The 27808-nt window shown below is 43.1% G+C and overlaps 1 protein-coding gene across 1 annotated transcript; it reads right to left on the bottom strand.

Annotated features, from left to right (window-relative positions):
• Nucleotides 1-1022: 1022 nt before the first annotated feature.
• On the bottom strand, nucleotides 1023-26902 carry MAJIN (membrane anchored junction protein). Its single transcript, XM_060158731.1, has 11 exons — nucleotides 26807-26902; nucleotides 15394-15511; nucleotides 12884-12929; nucleotides 10060-10135; nucleotides 9755-9896; nucleotides 8887-8914; nucleotides 8493-8584; nucleotides 7053-7116; nucleotides 2982-3054; nucleotides 1732-1849; nucleotides 1023-1117 (listed from the first exon to the last, which is right to left on the bottom strand). Exons 2-11 carry the CDS (start codon nucleotides 15492-15494, stop codon nucleotides 1063-1065), a joined length of 795 nt encoding a protein of 264 aa, XP_060014714.1. The 5' UTR covers nucleotides 15495-15511; nucleotides 26807-26902; the 3' UTR covers nucleotides 1023-1062.
• Between the last annotated feature and the right edge of the window lie 906 nt (nucleotides 26903-27808).

The following is a 27808-nucleotide window of genomic DNA, read 5'->3' as shown; positions in this document are numbered from 1 at the left end:
CTTGTAAGTCAGAATGGCGCTCAGATCTCCAGATTCTGGAGCTGTGCCTTTGAACAGCTTTGGAAAGTGGGCTGTGTTTGGGACAGCAGGGCAAAGGCTGTAAACACAACTTGTCCCTAGTCCTCCAGTCCTCACACACGGCGACTTCCCCTTTGGCCCTCCTCCCCTCAGGTCCCAGGCCCTTCAGCAGCCCACCTCTTCTCTCCTCCCCAGCCAAGGGAAAGGCGTCAGAACAAGGGGTCTCTGAGGGACTTTAGCAGTCCAGCCCCAGCGTTCCCACCCACCGAGAGTAACTTCCAGCATCCGACAGACAATCAGCTCTGTTTAAAGACTAGGGTTGACAAAGGCTTGTTACCTTACAAGGTGGCCCATTCTAATACTGGACATCTCTACAGTTACACAATGATTCCTTTGGCCCTAACCTACACTGACTTCCAGTTGATCCGATAAACTAATCTGCATTACTGTCAAAAGCCAAAGGGGTAGCTAGGTGAGAAGCATTTACCTACTAAGAGACTGCACTTTGGGGCCAAACTGGGTGAACTGAGGAGACATGATTTCTTGAGGGTCAGCAGGGCTCAGGACATTGAGTCTTGCAAAACCCCATTCTCTAACCTGGCCAGGGGAGTTTAAGGTTTGAAGTCAGGTACAGACCCCACCTACCCAAACTGTTCTGTCAACAACCAGGGAGACCCAGGGGAGGTTTCAGGCATTGTTTCCCTGTATCTTGAGGAAAGAGTTTGCTCTCTCGTGCTCTCTCTCTCTACTCCACTAAAATTCAGTCAATAACTCTTCATAAATAATTTATTTTCATTAGAAATCTAAGTGCTGCAGATGGAAGACCTAACTGGCTCATAGGGCAGTAAAATTCTCAGACTAGAGCATTTTAGAAAGTTACATTCTTAGTGTTTTAAATTGGGGAAGGACAATCCATTGTAAAGGACAAACCCACAAGAGGACTCAGGGAGTTTGGGGCTCTCATTCCCCAAGACTGGAACGTCATAAGCAGGGAGTGGCGCGGGAAGAGTCGCTGCAAGAGAAACGCTCTTCCCACCGCTGCATTTAGGAGGCTCCCTGGCTGCTCCTCCTGAAGAAATACCGAAACGGGAAGAGAGAGCTGCAGGAAGAAGAGCAGAGCAGGGTGAGACTCTAGAGGTCCACGTCCCTTCTCCCAGGTCCCATTAGGGCTCCATTATTAGCTAGGGCATTTTTGCTCTGAGACCACTGAATGGAAATTCAAGTCTGAAACAGCATTTGAAAAGGTACCCAAGTTAGAGTATACTCGGGAGGTGGAAATAAAGAAGAACAATTGCAACGGTATGGCTGAGCTCTAGATAGAGAAAGCGATTTGCTAACTGTACTCTGCAAAAAGGACTCTAAAGACAGCCTAGATTCAGAGGGGAGAATGGAAAAATTTTGGTAACGAAATCATCTGAATAACCCAAGCACGATCAGAATAGTTTCTGTCCAAGCAGTATTTGTGGAATCAGGTCCAATGCTGGGCACATCGGGGTGGGGTAGATTGTGTAAAAATGAACAAGACACAGTCTCTGTTAAATTCAGTTAGGGCCCTAATGCTCACTTCATTTCCATCATTTATCCCGTACAAAATAGAGATTATGCAGGTAATCTTTCTTTTGTATTCTAATTTCCCTGAGAGACTCAGTGGGGCAGGCTCTGGAGCTAGACTGCCCTGGGTCTCAGTTCGATGGCAGGAGAGGTCTATCCTACCTTAGAAACCCAAAGAAGCCACTGGTTCCCAGCTCCGTGCGTCCTTCAGGAGGAGGTGGATCGTTTTGCTGCAATGGTGGGATAATCTTCCCTGCTCGGCTGTCTCCCCACTTAGAATCTGCAAGGAAAACACTCAGGCAGGGAAAAGGTGTCAGTCCTCAGGCTACTTTTATGTGAGCAGAAGGCAGGACACAGAGCCTGAGCTCAGGGCAGCCTCAAACCAGGATTATTCAAAGCCAGGTGAATTGCTTGTTCTGACCTTCCCAATTTCATCTGAGCTCAGTAAGGTGCTATTCTGACCTTGGAGTATTTTCAAAGTCAGGACCCTGAGATTTTTTTAAAAAATAAATTTATTTATTTAATTTATTTTTGGCTGCGTTGGGTCTTCGTTGCTGCGTGGGCTTTTCTCCAGTTGCGGTGTGCAGGCTTCTCTTGTTGCGGAGCACGGGCTCTAGGTGCGTGGGCTTCAGTAGTTGTGGCTCGCGGGCCCTAGAGCACAGGCTTAGTAGTTGTGGCGCACGGGCTTAGGTGCTCCGTGGCATGTGGGATCTTCCTGGACCAGGGCTTGAACCCGTGTCCCCTGCATTGGCAGGCAGATTCTTAACCACTGCGCCACCAGGGAAGCCCTGCCCCTGAGATTTTTACACTGCGCAAATCCTAGACACCTACCATGGCTGGTGTGTCTGCACATGGAATGACAACTTACTGAAGAACTCACTTGCTCACAGGACTGCATCTGTGATAACTGTATCCATATCGAATCCTCACGCTGAGTGAAAGATCAGCAAGTTGAAAGGGCGATACCTCAACATGCATTCCCAGCCCTTGCCAAGCATCCACCTGCACCTTCAATATTAACACTAGTGCCCCAAAGGGAAGAGGAGGAGAGACAGCTTCCCAGAGATTGTTCTCCAGGATAGAAACGTGAAACATATCCCTCCCAACATTTCTGTAAAACTTATCACACAATATGGAAATGTTCTGAAACTGGGAGCATCAGTTTCGCTATCAGAAGCACAAGAAGGACATACGTTGCCTCCTTCACTCCTTCTGGGAACTGCGGGGGCTTTTATGACTCAGGAGCCTGCCCCCAGACTGGAGGATAGCCAACAAGCACCTCCACGGGAGTGAGGTACATCACCCACTGAGCGTGTCCAGACTCAGAGCTCTGTGCTGCTCTGCTCATCAGACGACTAAAGAGGACAGAATGATTATTAGAGGAGAATACGTATGAATTTCCCAGAACCTACCCTGGTCCTGAACATCAGTGATATCAAGTGCTGGGGTCTCCTGCCATTCCTGCTGGGTTTTTCTTTCTCTGTTCTGATAAAAAGACCAAGAAAAGTCTTAAACGTTACTCCTTTACAGCTTGGTGGTCTGAATGCTATTTGCTGGTAAGGTGATATCACATCAGTGCTGGGGCCTGCCTTCTGACTGCCCAGGCAGGTTCTGTTTTTCCTTCTATAACACTGTCCTTTTCTCATATCAGCTTTCCAAACACTGTCTCTCTAAAATCATAGTATTTAAGAGCCAAGAACAAACCAAGCTGGGTATACCTTATCATTCCATGTTTCTGAGTGCCAACTATTGCCAAGGACAGAATATTGAGGTTTCAGAAATCAGGAGGACCTTTACTTTACCTTGGAGAAAAGTATAATCTATGTGGTAAAACTGACGTATAAACTAAATATTGTAAGTCAGTGTGATAAGACTACTCCATCAGTCTATATAGAGTGCCGTGGTTACTGAGGAGGACATGAATAGAGTGGGTAGTGGTTAGTCAAGGAAGAATTCACAGGGAAAGTGTTATTTAAATGGGGCCTTGGTGGATGGCATCAAGGGGTCAGAGAGAGCAGGGCATTCCAGAAAGGGACATGATGTACAAGGGCACATTGCCATTAACATGTAAATATGATCAACGTGGCTAGAGCCAGGGCAGCAGAAACGTGACTATGGCGTAAGCAATCTTATTATTTCTGTCTACTGCTCTATAGACCTTCCTTTGTACTTTGAAGGGGACATCCTACAACCTGGTTCCAAGCCTATAATATTCTAGGAGACACCCTGGTAGCCAGAAACATGGTTGATATATTTCCTTTGAGAATCTCCGCCAGCTGGCCACTTCCCTCACCCAGGCACAGCCTGAGGGCTTGACAGCCCAGCAGTGCTGGGGAGTTCCTTGAGCCATTTTGCTGGTGAAGAATTCTCTCTCTCTCTTTTTGCTTTTGCCACGCCACGCGGCATGCGGGATCTTAGTTCCCCAACAAGGGATTGAACCCATGCCCGCTGAAGTGGAAGCACAGGTTCTCAACCACTAGACGGCCAGGGAAGTCCCGCTGGTGAAGAATTCTATAGCAAGGGTGTATCTAGGAGGCAGAGGCACAGCAATCCCAGGAAAGTTAGGACAGATCCCCCATCCTAAGCATAAGCTGACATTTCTGTTAAGCTATTCCACAAACCCCTCAAATCCCAGACCACATAGGCAGCCACCTAAATCATACCTCCTATAAAAGTGAAAGGTAACTCTCGGGAGGAAGGAGACTATCTCTCATCTCTTCCAGACAGGGCGGAGATGAAATTTAGAGGGCCCAGGTCTGATTTCTAGCTTGAGGGAATGATTCTCACAAACTTACTATGGTGAGGTATGGAAACTATGGTTTGGGGTTTAAATACCGCTGCATTGGCCCTAATGGAAGCATCATCTACTAAGGTTGGTAGTGGAGACCAGAAGGGCGAAGGCCCTGGGCAGAGGTATAGCCTCTACCTCTGAACCAGGGGAAGTTTCCCTCATAAGGCAGCCTTTGTGCTCTCCTGAAATCTTGATAGAGGTTTCCTCAGGCAAATGTTGTTAAGAGAGGAAAACCATTATAGCCTGAATTAAGACTGAGGGTACCATCTAGGACATCCAACAACACATAATACCCTGAAAACCTGATGCAAGGTTGTCCGCTGTATGTTCAGGGTCAGATCTGCTTAGAAGTGCAGTTCAAGCAGAGGCTTGAAGAAAAAGCTACGTGCACGGCAGTCTGTTTCACTTCTGGTCCATTCATCTGCTCTCTCCCATTTTTTTATCTTTTTAGAGTCTGGATCTCTAGATCTGGGAGCTAAAGTGACAAAGGGAATGAGTCTGTCCTTCCGTCCCATTCTCCTCAAAACACCTCTTATGAAACAGAGACCTTATTCAGGTATATGTTGTGTTCTTCTAAGCTTTCCCTGCACAGGCTCCCTATGTGTACAGATGTGTACCATCCACACTGACTGTGTTTCTACACCTTAACTTCCCCCAAAGGGAAGAGAAGATACTAGGCATTGGACCATAGGAGTAAATTCAATTCTTCCAGCTCAAGTGACTTACACTAAGAGTCCCTGTGATCACTTTAATTTAGGAGAAGTCTGCTCTCTGGGAACAGAGTCTACAATGGAGACTGCTTGGGCTGTGAGTCAAAATCAATAAACATGCTCCTTTTTTTTTTCCTCAGAGTTTTTTCTAAACCCAGTATCAGGTTGAAAAGGTAATTATGTTGAGTAAGAAACTGTGGGTTCTTAAGGGAGATGATGCGTCAAACTAAGAATAGGACGGTACAAAGGGTAGAGAGTGAGGGAAATGTTCCTTTAATAGTAATTATCTTGGTTGTATAAAGTGTCTTTGTTCTCCAGAGTTTCGTGTACTCTTCTTGTACTTTCTAATTTCTTCTTCTTCCCTCTCTAAAGGAGGAGGGTATAGAAGAGGGAAACCATCTGCTTTAAATCACTCCATGGGCCAGCTGGCCATGGGCACAACAGGGCTCTGTACCCTGCCCCCGCCCACAGAGGCAGAGGTCTTCATCTTTAAGGGTTCACTCTACTCCAACTAAATGCTAAGCTCCTGGAAAAAAACTAGGTTTTATATGTTTGGGTGCATCCCAGCACCTAACACAATGCCTTGCTAACAGGAGACAGAATTGTTTAGAAATGAAAATCACTTCACTTTTCTACTTTAAAATGTTTTAGGGAATTCCTGTGATCTTGAAGGTGGCTTTAAAGCCTTTTAGGATCCACCCCATGCTGAACCCTCCAGTGACAGTTCTCAACACTGTACTCTAAGTGCCAGGTACACTGGCTTCCAGTCACCAAAAGCACTGTACTCTTTCCTCTTAGCCTTAGTTCTCTGAGCTACTCTGAGCTACTCTGGGAACTCTCTTTCACACCACTTGGTCTGAATGAGGTTCTCCTTTGTGGTCCCTTTGTACCCTGTGCTTCCTTTATTCCTGTACGTAGCACATTTATCAGTAATGTCTACCCAGCTTTACACTTTTGGTATTTTTCGGGGAGAATGTGTGTGATAGCTTTAGTACTTGGCACATAGGAGTCACTCAATGTTTGTGGAATGAATGCATATGTAAACGTTTGTTCGATAACTGATCATGTTATAGATCCTGGGAAGGTGAGGGAGGGAATGTTTGGATACCTAAGGTCAGAGCTGCTTTGGAGCGATGGCAGAGAAGTAAGAAAAGTCACAAATAACAGCTACTTCAAGAAAAAGGGCACTATTTTAGAGACTACTATGGAAAAGGAGTCCTGAAATGGAGGAGTAGCAGATGTATGAATATCTAAATGGAGAGCAGACCTCACAAAATGAAATGAAATATTATTAGGGCCGGACCATCACTGCTCTAAATGAAGTTTTCTCTTACCAGTATCCTGTGCTGATATATACCTATTTTATCTGTAAAAACTAGATGTTCCCATACAGATGAACTGGTTTGCTGGGCAGAAATAGAGACACAGATGTAGAGAACAAATGTATGGACACCAAGGGGGGAAAGTGGTGGTGGGGGGTTGGTGGGATGAACTGGGAGATTGGGATTGGCATATATACACTAATATGTATAAAATAGATAATAAGAACCTGCTGTATAAAAAATAAATAAAATAAAATTCAAAATTTCAAAACAAAATAAAAAAACTAGATGTACCCAGACTCAGGGTCTAGTGCAGATGAGAGCAAAAAGTTTTCTAAAAAAAATTCTAAACTGGATCCTACCTCAATTCAACAGATCTATTTTCTTTTTCAACTGCAGAGTATAAGAAAGCAGCTTTTTAAGCTAAGAGAAGACCTTTTAACAAAAGGATTTATCACTGTATGTATTATGCAGCTACATTTAGGACAGGTTGTGGTAAGGGTGGAATGGTTGAAAGTTGTTCTGCAGATGGTGAAAGGTGAGAATGAGTCCAGTGAATTCAGCCTGTACTAAGGATCAAGATGTGCTGGTAACAGGAATCCTGACTTGTAATTGAGCAGAAATAGCTACGAGTCTCGAAGTCTCCATTTTGGTGCTTACCCTCCTGGTTTCCATAGGGGCCTTCTTTTTGCTGAGCCCTTGGCTGGAAGTCCCCTTCTTGGGCCTGAGGTGGGAGAAAAAAGCCCAGGAAGTGTTACTGGCAGCAGCAACATCACCACATTCAAGCAAATGTGGCCCAAATGAATATTTCAGCAGGTTGGCTATTTTTATGCCACTCCTGGCCTGCAGAATAAATCGTGTGGCCAAACTCTCTTTGGGTGCTGCTTTAATTCACAGTAGAATCACAATTTGAGACATTTTGGGATCTAGGGGTTGAGAAAGGGAAAATGTGATTGACAGCAGGTATCAGATTTTGAAATACTTGGTTGTGCATCAAAACACAGAGAAAGGGAAGATGTGAGGCCTCATCTCCATGGATAATTCAGTCAAATGGAGCTGACCAAAGCTTCATACCTCCAAGTACCCTCACATCCCACCTGGCTGGGAAAGGAATTTCCTAACTCTTCACCGATGTGTGCATTTGGAGGATGTAGGGGTCAGCTCCTTCATGGTCTACCCTCACTGCTCCTGTATGTCTTGGGGCCCACACAGTACCAGGAAAAGAACAGCTGCTTTCTGTGAACCTGGGCTGAAAGCACTTTGGGCTGGGAGCAAACCACACCTTGGATTATTCCAGCATCTCTCTCTGGGTGCTAACATGAACAACTGAATTGTCTTACTGACTCATTCTGTCCCTGACAGAGAATCAAAAGAAGAAAATAAGCCTCTACAACAGCAACTTCAACATGTTAAGGGTTGTGCTCAACACCCCCCCTAATTCGCAGCACCTCACCCAGTAATTGATGCATATCCTGTTGCAGACATTTATGTTGCAGCCTGTACTACCTCTTAAGGTAGAGCTCCAAAAGCTTACTGCTAACTGGGTAAAATAAGATTATATTTTATTCACTCTCACTCTTTTGAGAAACCCTCTAAAGAGGGTTTCTCTATGTCCTTGGATAATATTTTGGGACTTCATATCTTGTGCCTTCTGTGTTTTCCTATAGTACGACCATAGTAAGTACTCACTGAATATTTGTTGGATTCAATTGTACAGATATGTTTACATTTCCTCTCAGTCTTCATCTTTTTTTTCTGGCAGTGCCACGCGGCTTGTGGGATCTTAGTTCCCCAACCAGGGATCGAACCCGTGCCCCCTGCAGTGGAAGTGCAGTCTTAATCACTGGACTGCTAGGAAATTCCCTCAGTCTTCATCTTGATGAACAAAAGAATTCTACTTTGCTGAGGAAGGGACCGTGTTCTAATTACACTGCAAACATCAACTTGCTTCCTTCTCTTAGTCCACCCACTAGAATAGGCAGGTATGAATGAAGCCCTGAGACACAGAGTGACACGCCCAAGGACAAGATCAACCAGCAGCAACAGCTGGCAAAGCCTAACTAGGATACAGGATTTAGCCCCTCTCTCAAAACCACTGACCTGTCCAGCCCTGGCCTGGCTGGGGAGCTGGGCACTTCTGCGTGTTTTCGTTTCCTCATCATGGCTCCTGCTGCTTTCCTCTCTGCCGGGACCTATAGAGAGGAACCACATTTCCTGTGACTCTTCCTTTTCCAGAGTTGCTCACATGAGGGCACAGTGAAGAGAACTCCCCATCTTTAAATTGCCAAAGGCAACTTTTAGCACCAGTTTTGCAAGTAAGGATAGACATAGTCTCAAAAATCTAGCCAAGGGGAAAAAGAATGTCTCACGTATACAATTCTGATTGGACTTGGGCAACGACCAAGGGGCATAAAAGACGAGACAAGAGCAGGACTTTTGGGACAACAGAAGGCAATAAGGCCATTTTCATTTCTTACAGAAAAGGCAAACTTACCAACCCAGGAGGACTGCTGTTTATTGGTCTTCCTGCAACAGAAAATTTGAATGTCATAACGGATCAAGACTTTCTGACTATCATTGACATTTTAGAACTGGTCCTAGACAAAACTTTGGTGCGTACCCTTTTCCCTACCGCCCGGTACCACTTTTCCTACAAATACTGTGTCCTCAAACTTTTTCCTCCCTTATTTTAGAACTACTGCCATCTACAAGCTAAAAATAGTTTGATTCGTACTATATTCTAACTATATGTCACTTAAAAGGGGATGATCCCTATTATGAAAGAAAAAAAGTGGAACTTTCAGCAGCAGTGACAAATGAATTGAGGAGATCTTTTGAGGTAAGGCCTTTGTACCTTTTTTCAAATCAAAGTGGCAGGTGTCTCCTTATCCCTCTATTTGTAAAAATAACGGTGGCCCCCAGAGATTAAAAATTGGGAGATATCTTTAAGATACTACTAAGGTGAAAGTCATTAAATACTCTAAAATGGAGGAATTATTTATATAATAAGTATCTTTCATTGAGTGATTATTCTAAGTCACACTGTACTTTCCATCTTCCAGTATTTATACATTTAATCTTTTTAACAACTCAGTGAGATAGGTACTATTATTATTTTTCACCATTTCACAAAGGTGGCATAGAATGAGTAATTTATGTAAGGTCACAGAGCTATTAAGTGGCAAAGCCACCAAGATTTGAAGCAGGCAGTCTAGTTGGGACACATGCTCCTGACGTCTGCACTGTCAGTGCTGGCGCCCAATCTGGCTGACTCTTCCACCATATTCAGCTTGCACTGCTAACCCATGGATGTTCAACCTTCCCTTTTTTCTTCTCCACCACCTACACTTCTATCATTCTACTTACCAGTTGACAGGTTTTCATGAAGCCATTTCATCTCCACGTACAGAGTGAAAACAAATGGATAAGGGACCAAGACAATCTCTCCTTGTTTGAATTTCAGGTGGGACACTCTCTCCCATTTGCTTTTATCTGGGAAATGTGCTAAGGAGTAAGGAAAGAAGCCAGTACGAATCCCTGAGTACTATTTTAGGGAAAGGACTCCCTCTGGTTTCCCTGACCTACCCTCCAAACTGCCTATGGGTTTGTTGCTTCCATTTGAATATACAGTGTGAATTGTAGATCATTTCCACCCAGTAAAGGATACAGGGAAATACAATGAAGTGTTCTGTAGCAAACGGCTGCAGATTATCCAGGTTTCCCAAGACCACACGAATAGAATCCTGAAAAAAAAAATTTGAAATGACTTTAATCTAATCTCAGCCAATCTATCAATTTATCCTTATCACTGCTCTTCACATACTCTATACGCTTTTAAAGTTGAACTACTTGCTGTTCCCTGAATATGCCTTCTGCTTCTCTATTTCTATGCTCTTGCCTGAAATACCCTTTCAACCCATCAGTATATGACCAAATTCGACCTATCCTTTTATGATACAGTTCAAAAGCCACCTCCTCCAGAAAGTTTTCCCTGATTTCCTGAGTTTTATTAACTATTAGTCTCAAATTTCACAGTAGTTAGCCTTGGGCTTTTACTATATTCCATGTACTTTTTTTTTTTTTTTTCTGTCATGCCCCATGGCTTGCAGGACCTTAGTTCCCTGATTAGGGAGTGAACCCTGGCCCCGGCAGTGAAAGGGCTGAGTCCTAGCCACTGGACTGCCAGGGAATTCCCTCCATGTACATATTTTTATTTTCCTTACTGAGAAATCTTCTTGAAGTAGAATATACACCTGATTTATCTTAGCATCCCTTCTATGGTGTCTACCATTAGTGGATGAAGCATAACAGGTCCTCAACAAACATATACTGGATTAGTGAATAATACTGGTATTTATTTACATATACTTAATTTTGCTTTTGCTTAAATCAAATCTTTTCTTCTACTCTCTTTAAATCTGAATTGATTAGTCTCTAATTAACCTATGCTTATTAGTATACACTAGTTAAAACAATTGGTATCATGAAAAGACTACTAAATTTCTATGGGAAAAAAAATCTGAATTTCAGTCTCAGTTTTTTTTTTTTGTGCGGTACGCGGGCCTCTCACTGTTGTGGCCTCTCACGTTGCGGAGCACAGCCTCTGGATGCGCAGGCTCAGCAGCCACGGCTCATGGGCCCAGCTGCTCCGCGGCATGTGGGATCCTCCCGGACCAGGGCACGAACATGTGTCCCCTGCATTGGCAGGCGGACTCTCAACCACTGTGCCACCAGGGAAGCCCTCAGTCTCAGTTTTGTCATTTCATCTCTCTAAGCCTCATTTTCCTCATATTTGGGCTCACAGAAAATGGAAACTGTGTCATGTTCATCTTTGTATGATCTCTATTAGCATAGTATCTAGCTTATAATTTTAATAGCTAGTATTTATTGAGTAATCATTATGGCAAATATTTTTGTTTTTATACACATTAATGAATTTAACACTCATAAAACCCTATAAGATAAACACTTCTATTATCCCCATTTTACCCATGAGGAAACTAAGACAAAGACTTATGGAAGGCTCATGACTCCATGGAAGGCTACACAGGTAGTAATGATGGAGTTAAGATATGAATCCAGGCAGTGGGTCTCCAGAGCTTACACTCCTGACCATTAGACTAAACTGCCTGTCAATAAATGTTTTCAAAATGAGTGAAAAAGGATGATAACATCTGCCTCAGAACTAATGAGAGTAAGAAAAAGAACATATAAAAAGCATTTCAAAAACTTTAAATATGATTATAAATGGATATAAGTGCTCTCTAGCTACTCTTGGTTGAACTACTGTGTGGCAGGCATTGCATACATCTATTTCTAATCCTCACCACAACCTTGAAAACTGATATTATTTATCAATATCACTGACAGGTAAGGAAACAGACTCAGAGAAGGCAGACAGATTGCCCAGAGTCACACTGTGAAGGCAGAACTAGAGTTCAAATCCAGGTTTCACTGGCCCTGAAGTCTAAGCTCTCTCCACTCTACTATACTGCCTTGAGCTTTTCTCTGCCCATATTAAGTGAAGCAAAATGAAGTAAATTCTGCTCTACTCATAATTAAAATAAGCAGAAAACTGTCATGGTCCTATATTAAAATAATTGTTATTTATACTGATGCCTCTGAAGTCCTCAAAGATCCTAATGTATCTTAAAACACACAGCTGAAGAGCCACAGGTACCTTTAAGACTTTGGTTTCACAGAGTTTTCACATTCAAATTCCTTGAAATGTGGCAACATATGTCTTCATAAATCACAACAGTCATAGATCACTCAGTTGTGAAGTTAGAAGAGAATACGCTAGTTTAAAACTCTCATTTTATGAATGAGGCGATTAAGACCCAGAGAGATAAATGATTTGCCAAGGCTCACACAGCTAATTAGTGGTTCAGTCAGGACTGGAATCCAGGGCCATCCCCCAGAACTCTAATTTCTTTTCCAATGCTTTCACCAATCTGCGAATTTGCCCACCTTCTCTGTCTTCTTGTGGGAGAATCTAAAGCTAGAGGAGCTGGGTAGCAAAGGAATGAAAATGAAGTGGGAATAAGGCAATTGCAAATGTTTCCAATTAAAATGAAGACACAGCAGCCTTGTCTGTGTATTTACAGTTGAGTTTCCTGAACGTCAAGTACCGGGCAGTGGTTGGGATGGTGAGGTTTCCCAGAGCCCTGGAAGGCTGCAGTCCTCCGGAAGCTTTCTCTGTGCCAGCTGCCACAGAAGAGAGCTCCCCATGGCTGGGAACTCTAGTGGAAACAAAATAACTCAGCCTCAAAGGTGCTGACATTTCAACTAGGAGAATTGAGAAAGAGTATAGGCTTTAATTTCCCTGAAAAAACAGTAAAGTTTATTTGCAGAGGAAATGTGGCAGGGAGAAGCCAAGTAATCAAGTGGAGGTTGTGACTCAGTTTGCAGGAAATAACTAAAATCTGAATATGGACTCATCCTCAGTTCAAAGAATAACATTCCCAGACGTTGTCTGCTTCTTTCCCTACCTCTAGCTCCTGGACGATGACTTCCTTGTTTTCTACCTCTTCCCCTCTAGAAGGTAAACAGACAAGAGATAAGTAAGCCAAGAAGGAAAGCTCTGGAGACAACAGACTCTAGTAGAGCAAAAATGAAACTTCCATTGAGCTAAGGAAACATAACTAAATAACAATTGTGTGTGCTGACCCAGTGCTCAAGGGAAGAAGTGATCACCTAGGTGGTGTGGTCTGAGAATTGGTACAAGGCTGTACCAAAATATCTTCTCCATTAACCCGCCAAGACCTGAAATTTCCACTGTGAAAGTTAATAATTTGTTAGACCCGTTGTACAAGTGCAGTCTGTGGACCTCTAGGGGTCCTCAAGACCCTTTCAAGGAGTCTCCAAGGGCAAAACTAGTTTCATAACAATATTAAGATGTTATTTGCCTTTTTCACTATGTTAACATTTATAATCTGTAGTGCACAATCAATGGTGGGCAAAACTGCTGGTGCCTTGGCACAAATCTAGCCAGTTGCACTAAACTGTACTAGCAGTTGTAGTCATCTTTACCACCACACAGGAAAAAAAATCCAGTTTCATTTAATATCCTAGAGGAAGCAGTGAAAAATTAATAATTTTATACATCTCAAGCCTTGAATACATGTCTTTTTAATATAATGTGATAAACAGGAAGCATGCATAAAGCATTTCTGCTGCATACCAGAAGATGATGGTTGTCTTGAGAAAAAGCACCTGTACAACGGTTTAAGTTGCAAACTGAACCACTTGCTTTTTCATATTTTACTTGAGTGATCAGCTGACAGATAAACTATGATTGTTATTCAGACTTGGGAATGTGACAGACATTTTCTCAAAAATGAACAGTGAGCTTATCAATTTAAGGAAAACAACTGACAGTATTTGTTGTCAAGGATAAATTTTGGGATTTCAAGCAAAATTTTGAATTTTGGAAAACTTCTATCCACCACTGTGGGGTTGACAGCTTCCAAATACTCAGACATTTTTCTGACAAGTTTGGTAGTGATATTAGCAAATATGATTTTTTGATATTATATAATGAAATGTGTTGACATTTGAACAATCTGCATAAGCCAGTGAACCAATATTTTCCAAATGACCAACGAAACACTTCAGGTTACAAAATCAAGTGGCCTCGCTGCGCAGCTTGTGGGATCTTAGTTCCCTGACCAGGGATTAGACCCGGCCCTGGCAGGAAAGTGCTGAGTCCTATCCACTCAGGGAATTCCCACAGATACATTTCTATTTAGGTCTCCTTTAATTTCACTCAGAAATATTTTTTTTTGTAGTTTTCAGTGTGCAAGTCTTGCACCTCATCGGTTAAATTTATTGCTAAGTATTTTTTCTTTTTGATATTATTGTAAACAAAATTGTTTCCGTAATTTTCTTTGCAGAGTGTTCGTTGCTAGTGTATATAAGTCAGCTGATGTTGATTTAGTATCCTGTAACTTTGCTGAATTCATTGATAAGGTCTAACAACTTTCTGTTAGTTTGTGTGGATTCTTTAGGTTTTTCCACATAAGATCATGTCGGGAATTCCCTGGCGGTCCAGTGGTTAGGACTCTGTGCTTTCACTGCTGAGGGCGTGGGTTCAATCTCTAGTCAGGGAACTAAGATCCCGCAAAGCCACGTAGCACAGCCAAAAAAGAAGAAAAAAAAAAAGACCATGTCATCTGCAAACAGAGAAGTTTCACTTCTTCCTTTCCAATTTGGATGCATTTTATTTCTTTTTCTTGACTAATTGCTCTGGGTAGAACTCCAGTACTATGTTGAGTAGAAGTGATGAAAGTGAGCACCCTTATCTTGTTCCCGATCTTAAGGAAAAAGTTTAAGTTTTTCACCACTGAGCATGATGTTAGCTGTGGGTTTTTCATATATGGCCTTTATGTTGGGGAAGTTCCCTTCTATTCCTAGTTTGAGTATTTTTATCACGAAAGGGTGCTGGATTTGGTCAAATGCCTTTTCTGCGTCAATTGAGATGATTATGTGTTTTTTTTTTCTTTTTTTCTAATAATGTGGTGTATTATGTTGATTGATTTTTGTATGTTGAACTATCCTTGCATTCCTAGGGTAAGTCCTGGGAATATAAACAATGTCAATCTTCTCATTAATTTTTCAAAAATATAGTTATTTTAATAAAATGTTATATTATTTTTAAATTAATAAGTAATTATTTTAGTTTTTCTGTTTTAATTTTATATGATGAATATTGACAGGTATAACCCTCTTAATCAAAAACTCTTTGGGATCCTCAATTTTAAGAGTGTAAAGGGGTCCTGAGATAAAAAAAATTTGAGAACCACTGCCCCAAAGGTATGCCATTGCTAATTTAAAAACTTATATGAATAATAAATATATAGAACACAAAATACCTGGGAAAGAGTCCTACAAGGTGCTGCTTCAGCCAGTCTCCTGGACTGGGTGAAGGCAGAGAAGGAATGACCTGTGGGAAGGTACTAACCTGTGTTTGCAAAGACTACCCTCCTGGTTTTAAAATTACCTGATGTTGTTGCCATATCTAATTTTGAATTTATACACATTGGATCCTGCATGAAGAAACCTCGTCTCCGGAAATGGGTAGGTGAAAGGTTTTAAACTCATTGCTTCCAAACAATAACCTAAAGAAAATAGAAATATTAGAGAATTATTAAAAAGCTAAATATGGTTCCTTATGTACAGGAAAGAGAGCCTGCCTAATCTGTAGCATCTTTTCATCAGTATAATGTCCAATTCTCAGTGACACTGCCTATGTCCCAGGCTCAGTTCTGATATTAATTACCTGGACCATTTCCCCACCTGCATGGGGAGGATACATGATATTCTGGGACAATCTCTATACTTGAAGTCAAAAGACCTGAGTTGAAGTTTTGCTGTTTACCTTATGACCTTGTGCAAATTACTTCTCTTCCATGAGACTAATGATACTAACATCTGATGACTAACAAGGTTTTTGTTAGGATTAAATCTATCTCCCAAATATCTCTTGAATCTGTTCTTGTCCCTTGCCCCCACTTTCCCTGGAACCTATGTCAAGGTGAAGAGGGCTCAAATCAAATAATGAAACAGGATGCACCAATAAGAGGCACAATTGGGAACACCTCTGCTATTAATTTTAGATGAAGTTTAGGAATTAGCACAGCTCCCTGCTACAGCCAATGCAGTAAATAAGGATGTACACTAATGTTTTCCAGTGTTGCCAAGGAATGCCTTATCTTCCCTACCTCTCGACTACTCTTCTTCCTCACCACTTATGAGAGTGCCATAAGAGTGCCCACTCTTCTCCTAGCACTTACTAGTTTTACTTTTCCTATTCCAGAATCTCTGCTCACTTAAGGTCCTCTCTGCTGGAAACTCAGGAGAGGAAGAAATGGAAAAAGAAGTACAGCATGTCTCTTCTACTCCAAGAGAGCATTTGATATGCACTCAGAAGTAAGAATCAAGCACACTGTGATTTTCTAAGTCACTAGGACTTTTCTAAGCCTCTTTTTATTTGTATAGATAATAAACCCTGTACTTTCTGTCTCTTCATATGGAAGTTTAAATAATAAACAATGAGAGTAAAATGTCCAGAGTTCCTAGGATCAAATCTACCTACATACAATGCAAGGTATTGACTTCAGAGGCAGCTGAGATGGGGTAGATAGAACAGGCATAAAGTAAGAATAATTTGTGTTTTAATTTCAGCTCCATTGTCCCTACCTAGTTTCTCTGGGCCTTGGTTTTCTTGTTGATATTTATACAATAATAACAACTTATTTATACAACAACTAACAACAACAACTACTTTTTGTAATACCCTATTCTAAGTGCCTTATAAATATATCTCACTTAATCCTCACAAAAAGCCTATGAAATAAGTAGTCTAAATTTGATAGATTAGGAAATTGAGGCACTGAGAGATCAAGTTTCCCATGGCTATGAATGTTGGAATTGGGATTCAAACTGAGGCAGTGTAAATCCAGACTCGATGGTCTTAATCACTTTTCCTGGGGTTATTAGGAAGAAAAAAATGAGATAATGAATATAAAATCATTTTGTAAGTACTACAATATTATACACACATAAAGGACTATTTTCATTATTCTTTCCTTCATATTACCTTGATTCCATGTCTACTCAGAAGGGAGAACTCTAGTATAGTAGAATCAGAAGATCTATGTGCCCAAAGAATGAAATTTCCCACAATTTCCAAAGCTTAAGTCTGGGGCTGCCAGTAAAGAGATATCCCAGTGTCTGATCTTGGCTGCTTGGGATTAGAATCACAGGAGGCTGGAGCCAGAGCCCGAGACTATTTAGACTAGAACTACAGTCAAAAGTGAAAAGAAATAGTTGGTGCCAACTGCAAAGTTACCAGAGAGGAAATACTGTTCATATCCTGAGAAAAACTTGCAGATTCCCCATGTCCTAGGCATGGCAGGAACCTACGCCAGATTTGATGGTGTTTTTGGTCCTAGATGACTTTACTAAGTAAGCGGGGAGTCCATTTGGTAAAACTTAGGGTGCTGTCACAAAAATTGAGCCCTTAATTATTCAGAGGGTTCTTCAAAAATGCAGTCACCTTTCCCCACAGACTGAGGACTGGGGGCATCAGAGCAAAGGAAATGAAGAACATTTGCTGGAAATGACGATCCAGAGAGGAAACTTCATGTGCTGTGCCACAGCTGGATGGCTGAAAGAAGTAAAAACAACCCTCTTCTAGCTGGGGCCTGTTCCTGTTAATTGCTGGCTGCCTGCTTCAGAAACAAACACTACACACTAATTACCCTATTTGAAAATAAAGATTAGACAGCATAGTCCCAAACAACCACATAGTAGTAGTGGTTCAAAGATTTCACAAGGTTATTTCCAACACGAGTACTGCAGTCATGGTGACACTGTCCCAGGGACTATCATTAAGTTGATGAGATCTTGCAGATGAAGGGCTCTCAACCAATTTTAGGTGATCATAAAACATGATGCCTTTAAGACAAAAGAAGAGAAGTTATAGGCAATACGGTATAGTGGGAAAGACACAGGATTTGGAATTGGAGGACCAAGGCTTGAGTCTTAGCTCTGTGTCTTATCAGTCATTAGACCCTGATCAAGTCACTTAGCCTTTTCATTTCTCAGTTTCTACATCTATAAATAGGGATTACACCTACCCCTGGAATTGTCGTGAGGATTAAATGAGATAAAGCTGTAAAAAGCACTTCGTAAACTCTGGATTATTGTATTAACATTAGCCATTTTGATAGGTTTGAAGTGTTTCTTAATGCTTTACTAAAAAAGCAAATTCAAGAGAAGAAAACTGATTAGCTTTAATAGCAGTACAAAATCTGACAAATCTCAATTAAGAATCTTTCCTTGAAAATCCCCAGTAATAGATTTAAATGAAACATAGGCACTGATGTTAGAAAAGGACAGATTTTTCAAGGTTTTAGTAATTTGTCTCACGGAAAGAAACATCTGGGTCAATGCACAGAACCTGAAGCAAGGCTGAATGTGAGATGAGGATAATGATATTGACTACTGAAGCTGAAGGAGAAGATCATACAGAAGTACTGTCACTAAATATATCTGGTGATATTTGATGGGAAAACCCTCCACAGTGTTAAAGAATAAAAGAGCTTTCATAAGCATTTAATAAAAATACATTTACTGAGCAAATCTAACATGTCAGGCTCTCTGACCACTAATGAGCGTGGGCAAAAAAACAGGGAAATCCCACTGATGCTATGAATCCAACACCCAAGTTTTAGAACTGAGTTTGAGGACAGACGCTCAGCTCCTCCTTCTACCTTCAAAAGTCCCTGGCTAGTTTCAGAGGTCTGTCGGTCTGTCTGCCTTTGCTGAAGTAGATCCAGACTCTCTGAAAATCTATATTCCTAATGAGATTCACGCTTGCCTATGGCTGGAAATGTCTTTCATTTTAGAGGGGACGAAAAGGAAGTGAATTCATCAAAGAAGGAAATGACTCCTACAGGTCACATAACTCAGTATGGAACCAGGATTAGCACCCCTGAGATTGTTGACTCCTTTGGCCCATACATTTTCCATTATAACACATCGACTGGTCATTTTATTAAACTGTAACCCTGGTCACTCTCATAACTCTGGATGACTCAAGGCAAACTCAATTTGGGTACAAAGCCATCAAGCCAAAATGGAAGATTTCCTGATTAAAGCTTCTTAGGGTTATATCTTGGGGTGTAGGGGTTACAGTCACATGTTTGTCTTCAAGCTCTATTTTCAAAAGGAACTCTTCTCAGTTTCCTCACTTGTAGGGTGACTAGGATGATTAATGAAATAATGCATGTATAATTGCTTATTGTAGTGCTCCATGCATAGGTTACTCAATAATGAATAGCCTTTTTAGACTTCCCTGGTGGTGCGGTGGTTAAGAATCCGCCTGCCAATGCAGGGGACATGGGTTCAAGCCCTGCTCCTGGAAGATCCCACATGCCGCGGAGCAACTAAGCCCATGCACCACAACTACTGAGCCTGCGCTCTAGAGCCCGCAAGCCACAACTACTGAGCCCATGTGCCATGACTACTGAAGCCCGTGGGCCTAGAGCCCAGGCTCCGCAACAAGAGAAGCCACTGCAATGAGAAACCCATGCACAACAAAAAGTAGCCCCCGCTCGCCACAACTAGAGAAAGACCACGCGCAGCAACGAAGACCCAATGCAACCAAAAATAAATAAATAAAAATAAAATAAAATTTTTAAAAAATAGCCTTTTTTTTAAACATCTTTATTGGAGTATAACTGCTTTACAGTGTTGTGTTAGCTTCTGCTGTATAAAAAAGTGAATCAGCTATATGCATACGTATATCCCCATATCCTCTCCCTCTTGCGTCTCCCTCCCACCCTCCTTATCCCACAAGAATAGCACTTTTTTTAATGTGTCAATATTTTCTCACATTGATAAGCAGCTACTATTTTCTATTACTTTTTTTAAAATTATTTTTGGCTACATTGCGTCTTCGTTGCTGCGCGCAGGCTTTCTTTAGTTGTGGCAAGCGGGGGCTACTCTTTGTTGCAGTGCGCGGGCTTCTCATGCAGTGGCTTCTCTTGTTGCAGAGCACGGACTCTACGCGTGCAGGCTTCAGTAGTTATGGTGCGTGGTTTCAGTTGTTGTGGCTCGCGGGCTCTAGAGCATAGGCTCGGTAGTTGTGGCGCACTGGCTTAGTTGTTCCACAGCATGTGGGATCTTCTCAGACCAGGGCTCGAACCCGTATCCCCTGCATTGGCAGGCAGATTCTTAACCACTGCACCACCAGGGAAGTCCCAAGAATAGCGTTTTTAAAAGCAAAACAAATCCAAGTGTTAAGATACAGGACAAGAAGAGGCTGATCTAAGACTACCCAAGATACTCCCATGCTTATTGATATCATTCTCTTTCTCATTAGATTTCTACCTACTCTTTCTGGTAGGACACAATCTTTAAAACACCACTGGTATTTATTCAGAAATATATTTGCAATTGGAACTGTGTCAGATTTTGTTTTGTTTTGTTTGGGAGGGGAGGAATAACTAAATCTTCTAACAGAGGGGTAGGAAGATGCCCTGAAATGAAATCAAAAGGCCTTAGTGAACAACTCAATAGGCCAGAAAGGAGATTAAGTCAACCTCTTAAGTTACTCTTTACACCTAAATGGCTCTTCCACTTCCATTTTAACCATCCTAAAAGTTAATAGCAAAGCTATCTTTGGTCAATAGGTCCAGGACTGTACTCCTTATTCTAGAAAAGCAACAGAATGGTATCTCATCTCACCACCTGCCCATTAGCTGTGGCTTGTTACATGATGATCAACCTATTAGCATTCACATCACACTGAATTCACTGCAGCACTCTAAAAATCCTACTAATCCCAGGAACCCTAAAAGCATTTGGATGTAAAATTGCAGGCAATGAGGGACATTTTATTTTTTGGTTACACCACTGGGTGATTGCCCTGAAGCAGTAAATGTAAGAAAGAAGACTAAAAATGATGAAAAAGCATTAGTAGTTTCAGAAGGGCAAATGGTGGAGAGAATATCCTTAGCTAGAGAGAAAGGAACATCTTTTACAATTTTGAGCTATAAACTCTGAGTCCTTGATGTACATATCTCAAGGGTCTTAGTGACAGAAGACAGATATAGGAAAGTGTGAAAAGAAAGCTTCTAAAATATAGCTTTCTTCTTGGCATGAAACAATGGCAGATTCTGAAGAAATTGAGTTAATAAAAAACTATATTACTTTTTATATAAAGAGAGCAAATTTCACACAGGAAACCTGCAACACTTTTACTGACTTTAATCTAACTCTGGTGAGATACTGGGGAGATAAGAATTGTATTCACTAGGTTTACAAAAAGATTAAACGTGACTTGAGGATATCATCTAATCTGACCAAGGTCACACATCAAGGGCAAGACTAAAACTCAGACATATTGCTAAAGCAAGATAGTCCGGCTGAATTAAGGGTGTCAAGAATATAGTTACCTTATGAGTTAGCCTAGACTCAATATTAGCCTCAATTCTTTACATTTTACCACCTAAGCATAGCTCTAAAGTAACAGAACCAGGCATTATTGTTAAGAAACATAAAGCTTTGTACTTTGAAAGACCATCAGACCATAGGGATCTGATGAAAAAAAATCTTATATTTATAAAAGCACTCTCAGTTTATACAGTGCTTTCCTATCCCTATCTCACAAGATTCAAAAACATCTATTGAAGTAGGCAGGGCAGATTCAGCTAACTTACACTCCATGCTAACTGCTCTCCTAATTTTTACCTGATTTGATCCTCTCAATCTTATGTTCACTCAGTATTCATTCATTCAGTTCACAAATATCTGCATGCCTCCTATGTTCCAGAAACTTAAGTGCTGGAGATAAAGTGCAGAAGAATAAGAACTTGGTCACTGCCTACAAAGAGCTTACAAATAATTTTAAGTGTGATGACTGCTACAAAAAAGGATAGGATGGGGCTTCCCTGGTGGCGCAGTGGTTGAGAGTCCGCCTGCCGATGCAGGGGACGTGGGTTCTTGCCCCGGTCCGGGAAGATCCCACATGCCGCGGAGCGGCTGGGCCCGTGAGCCATGGCCGCTGAGCCTGTGCGTCCGGAGCCTGTGCTCCGCAACGGGAGAGGCCACAACAGTGAGAGGCCCGCGTACGGCAAAAAAAAAAAAAAAAAAGGATAGGATGATATAGGAACATGACAGAGAATCCTAACTTAGAATGGAGGTCAGGGAACTCTAAGTAAGTGACTCATATCTGAAGGATGAGTATGAGTTGGGGAGACACAAATGGAGAGTGGGTGTGGGGTCTGATGTGGGTACAGGAAATAGCAGATACAAGAGTCCTCAGCTGAAAGAGAGTGTGGTAATTTCAAGAGAGAGAAGTACTTCAGAACACAGTCGGCAAGGACAGTGCTACGAACTAAGGCTACAAAGATAAGCAGTGAGTCAGCACACATTTGAGAGCCTACTATGCATCAGGCATTGTTCTGAGTACTGAGAAGAGTGGGTAACAAGAAAGACACGTTTCCTTGTCTTTACGAGCTTAGATTTCAGGAGGTTTCGGGAGCAATAATAAACATATAAATAAATAAATGTAATTTGAAGTACTGTAAGTATTATGAAGAAAGTAAAACAGGGTTTTGTAGTAGAGAGTGACTGGGAGGCTGCTTTAGCTAGTGTGGCCAGCGAAGGCCTTTCAGAAGAGTTCACAACTGAATTAAGGCCTCAGTGGAAAGTGAAACAACAAAGTCAAGGGGAAAAGCATTCCAAGCAGGAAAAAACAGCAAGCACAGACGTCCTGTGATGATGGTAGTTTAACGCAGCGGTCTCAAACCTTTTTGGCACCAGGGACCGGTTTCGTGGAAGACAATTTTTCCACGGACGGGGGTGGGGGAGAATGGTTTCAGGGTGATTCAAGCACATTAAATTTATTGTGCACTTTATTTCTATTATTATTACATTGTAATATATAATGAAATAATTATATAACTCACCATAATGCTGACAGGAGGTGGAGCTCAGGCGGTAACGTGAGCGATCCGGAGTGGCTGTAAATACAGATGAAGCTTCGCTCACAGGCCTGCTGCTCACCTCCTACTGTGCGGCCCGGTTCCTAACAGGCCACAGACCACTACCGGTTTAATGGACAGAAAGGTCAGTGTGACTGGATCACAGAGAATGAAGACAGAGTAGAAAGAAATGAAGTCTGAGAGATAGGAAGGACCTAGATCATATAAGGCCTGTAGGTCATTGTAAAGAGTTCAGATTTTATGCTAAGGGTTTTATAAAAAGAAGTGAAATTATTTGATTTATGCTTTAGAAATAGCACTCTGACTGCCAAGAAGAAGATGAACTGTAGTTAAGAGTACAAGAGTAGAAGCAGGGAGACTAGTTAGGACGATTTGTAGTAGTCCAGCAGAAAGATGCTTCTGATTTGGACTTTGAGGTCTTAGTAGTTAGTGACTAGTTAGATTTGGGGTACATTTTAGACTGATGGACTAGATGTGGGAATCAAGGATGGCTCTTGATTTTGGCCTCTGCTATTAGAAGGTAATGGTACACACACTTTACTGAGATGGAGAAGGATTCTGGAGAAAAAGATTTGCCATTCTCTTTCTGTTCTGTTTTGGTTAAGTGTGAGAGGCCTGTTAGACATCCTAATGGATGTTTCCAGGGGGTGGTCTCCTACTACGCAAGGAATGGAAATCAGGATAGAAATATAAATGAGTCATCAGTGTTTAGATAGTATTTGAAGTTATTGGAATGGATGAGATCATCCAGGGAGACAATACAGATAAGAGAAGGGATGAGGGCCTTCCTTATAGGCCAGGTTATGGACTGCGAAGTCTATCCTAAGAGAAACAGGACTGCATAATAAAGAGATGACATGACCACATGTCTGTGAGTTTAAACAAACAAACAAGACAAAAACCAAAACAATCTCTCTGACTGTAATGTGGGAAATAACCCAGAACCAGAATAAATGCAAGAGGATCAGCCAGGAGACTCCTGTGGTTCCAGGCAGAGGCTGATAACAGCATGGTCTATAGTGATGAGTGGAGATGAAGAGAAGTGGACTGGTTTGGAAGATGTCTAGTCATGATTTGGTGACTTCATGGCGTAAGGCAGAAGGACAGATAAGGATAATGGTGAGTTGCTTGAACAAATTGAAAAAGTAGAAGTGCCACTTCCCAAAAAAAGGAGCCTTAGAAAGTAAGTTGTTTTTTTTTTTTTTTTTTTTTTTTGTGGTACGCGGGCCTCTCACTGTTGTGGCCTCTCCCATAGCGGAGCACAGGCTCCGGACGCGCAGGCTCAGCGGCCATGGCTCACGGGCCTAGCCGCTCCGCGGCATGTGGGATCTTCCTAGATCGGGGCACGAACCCGCGTCCCCTGCATCGGCAGGCGGACTCTCAACCACTGCGCCACCAGGGAAGCCCAGAAAGTACGTTTTTGAGGGGAAGATGTGGAAGCCATTTTTGGACATGCTCAATTTTAAGGTGCCCACGAGATATCCAAAGAGAGATTCTAGGTAGACTGCTGGCTATTGTGGTAGATTTACTACCTGCAGATGAAGGAACTAAAGTTCAGAAAAGTCCAGGATGTACGGCCGAATACACCTTTCCCAGATGCCAACATTCAAGGACCTGAGCAGCTGAACAGAGATCTGAGTGCCCTGACGCAGATGCAGTCAGGCGTCTGAAAGCCAGAAACTCATTCAAATCATGAAGACATGATGTGACAAGACACGTTGCGATGGAAGACTTGTTTTCAGGGCAACTGCTAAGCCTGGGTTAGAGGACGGTTATGGACAGAATGATCACTTTTGTGGGTGGTTTTTTTTTTTTCTTTCTTTTTTCAAAGGGGTGCGGCGAGCGGAGCTGGGGGCCTAAGAAGACTGATCTCTGCCAGAGGCAGCGTTCGTGCTGGGTGTGGTGTGGCGGCAGGAACAGCCCCCGGACAGGGATCTTCGCCTCGGCGCTGCTCACTCGCCCGTGGAAGGGGATGTGGACACAGCTCGCGGCGCCCGCCCGGCTTCCCTCCCTGCCCGCCCGGCTCCCCCTCGCACCTCCACCGCCCGCGACCTGTGCGCCAGGCCTGCCGCCCCGACCACGAGGCCCTGCGCTGGGCACAGCCCAGGCGTCGTGTGCACTGGGCTTCCAAAAGGGCCCGGAGCTGCGAAGGCTGCCTCAGGGGGCGGCTGTGGAGTGGGGCTGGGCTCTGAAATCTCCCTCAGAGTAAGGCGCCAACCCCACCAGAGCACCGGGCCGGTGCCGACCGTTACCTCACACCCGAGGACCTCCCAGGCTCGGCCAGGCTCTTTCTCATAAGGGTTCTTCGTGCCTCATCAAAGTGGCCTCGGCCGGGGTACCCACTAATAACTGCTCTCTGAAAAAGGCAGGCGCCGACCTCTCACGAAGCCTGGCTGGCTGACTCGACGACTCGCCCGGCCGCTTGCCCGCGCCTCAGTTAGAGCCGCACTCCGGCCAGGCCCTTGGCGCACGCGCAGCTGCGCTCCAGGGTCACCTGGTGGGCGCACGCTCCGAGGCCTGGCCGCGGTCTGCGCGTGCGCGGCGCTTCGATAGCGTCCAGGGGTCGCGCGAGGCCAAGACCCGGGGCGGCCCCCGGGCCCCACGCGCCCCACCCGCTGGAGCACAGAAGTTCAGCGCCTTTCTGTGGTTCCCGGGCTTGTCCGCCCATTGGTCTTTTCGCGCCTACTGCGCGCCTGGCGGGGGAAGGTCCGGTGCTGTAGACCGCGGAGCCCCTACTGTGTGTGGAGCGTCGTGGTAGCACTTTTCGTACACGCTCTCCTTTAGTCCTCACCCCGGTGCTGTACAGCAGTATTAATATCTCAGTTCTAAAGAGGCTCCAAAACGGGAGCGACTTGTGGACATTCAAGAACTACAACACTGGGCTTCCCTGGTGGCGCAGTGGTTAAGAATCTGCCTGCCAATGCAGGGGACACGGGTTCCAGCCCTGGTCCGGGAAGATCCCACATGCTGCAGAGCAACTAAGCCCACAAGCCACAACTACTGAGCCTGCGCTCTAGAGCCCTCCGAGCCACAACTACTGAAGCCCGCGCGCCTAGAGCCTGTGCTCCGCAACAAGAGAAGCCACCGCAATGAGAAGGCCACACACCGCGACAAAGAGCACCCCCGCTTGCCACAGCTAGAGAAAGCCCGCGCGCAGCAACTAAGACCCAATGCAGCCAAAAATAAATAAATAAATAAATATATAAAAGAACTGGAACACTCAGATGGGTATGGGTCTTTGTGATTCCAAAGCCCAGCACATTCCCATCCACTTCCTGCTGATCAAATTCTGACGGTGTTGTGAATTATTAAGCCATTTCGTTGCAGGAAGGTGGACCTCTTCCAGGGCCTGAGAGTGGGCTCTTGTCTAACACTCAGAAATGAATTTTCCGAGGAGACACACGTGCTGACAAAGCAAGAGACTTCATTAGGAAGGGGTGCCTCGGTGGAGAACAGGAGGGTAAGAGAACCCAAGAGGACTGCTCTGTGCCACGTGGCTCGCAGTCTGGGGTGTTATGGTGATGGGATTAGTTTTGCCACCACTAATCTGTTCTCCATAATTTTGTCATTTTGAGAATGTTACATAGTGGAATCTTACGGTAGGTGGCCTTTTGAAATTGTCTTTTTCCACTCAGCATAATGCCCTTGAGATCCATCCAAGTTGGTATGTGTCTCTGTAATTCACTCCTTTTTATTGCTGAGTAGTATTCAATGGTATAGATAATTTCCCCCTGGCTTTTCAAATTTCCTACTGAGCATGAAATATTTTAAGTCTTAGGGAAAAGGAAACATACTTGTGAGAGGAGCAGTGCAGAGAGAAGCAGTTCATGCATTCAAGGAAATTTTGTGTTGAATTAAATAATAGAATTTTAGTCTTGGCGTGCCCTCAGCATTCACCTGGGTAAGTTCTTCATGTTGTAGGAGTCCTCCTTGCAGTATCCTGGCAGGTTTTTGTGAAGCCTCTGTGTGGATGCTCCCAGTAACAGGGAAATCACTACCAGATGAAGCAGCTCATTAAATTGACACAAAATATGCCTTCCTTCCTGGAGCCTGCGCATGACTGAGAAATCTTCCGTCATAGGTTATTTTTACCCTGCCTGGAGTCCTTCCCTCTCCCCACTAACTAGATAAACACAAGCCCAAGATTGTGAGCAAAGCCTGCAAGAACCTGAGCAAGATGGGGATGTCCTGGATCCAGGATTGGCCTCTCTAGGGAGATTTCAGCATTCACTGGCTTAGAAAAACAAGGGGCTGCAGACTTTTTAAAATGGAATGAAATTCTGCATGAACACACACACGGATACCCATGGTCCCCTAGGAATATTCTCCTTTCTGCATGATAGGTGTGCCCTTCAGAAGGAACTGAACTGCTAATCTCAGAGGAAATGTCTTAGATTCTCTCCTGCCTCGAGTCCCCTGTATCAGACCAGAGATCTCTTCCTTTTCCTCCAGCCATCCTTGAATGCAGATTCTGACCTGTCCATGGTTCTGATTGTTAATGGCTTCACTTGGGGCCAAGGCATGGGTTCTTTCATTCATTCCTTTGCGGTAGCTTATATTTATTACTCACTTGCTATATGTCAGGGACTGTGATGTGCTCCTTACATCCACCCTCTTTCTATTGAAGTATATAAGACATAACAGGAAAGAGCACATATCATAAACATACAGCTCAGTGAATTTTCGTACAGTGAATATATTCATGTAACCACCACAAAGCTCAAGAAACAGAACATTATCAGCACCCCAGAGGCCCCTCCTGTCCCCTTCGAGGTTCTATCCTCCAACTGTAACCATAAACCTGACTTTTAACAGCATAGATTAGCTATTTTCTACTTTTAAACTTTTTATTTATTTTTTTATTTTTGGCTGAGTTGGGTCTTCGTTGCTGTGCGCGGG

Source organism: Lagenorhynchus albirostris, chromosome 9, assembly GCF_949774975.1.
Source record: "Lagenorhynchus albirostris chromosome 9, mLagAlb1.1, whole genome shotgun sequence".
Lineage (NCBI taxonomy): Eukaryota > Metazoa > Chordata > Mammalia > Artiodactyla > Delphinidae > Lagenorhynchus > Lagenorhynchus albirostris.
Note: the sequence above shows the minus strand (reverse complement) of the source record. Positions and strands in the feature narration are given on the sequence as shown.

Bases quoted from the DNA above. Each gene is read 5' to 3' on its own strand.
- MAJIN (XM_060158731.1), bottom strand. From the start codon at position 15,494: ATGAGTTTAAAACCTTTCACCTACCCATTTCCGGAGACGAGGTTTCTT. The intron at 12,930-15,393 runs GTAATTTTAAAA...TTTACCTTCTAG, and splicing joins AGATATGGCAACAACATCAG to AGGGGAAGAGGTAGAAAACA. The intron at 9,897-10,059 runs GTATCCTTTACT...CTTACTCCTTAG, and splicing joins ACACTTCATTGTATTTCCCT to CACATTTCCCAGATAAAAGC.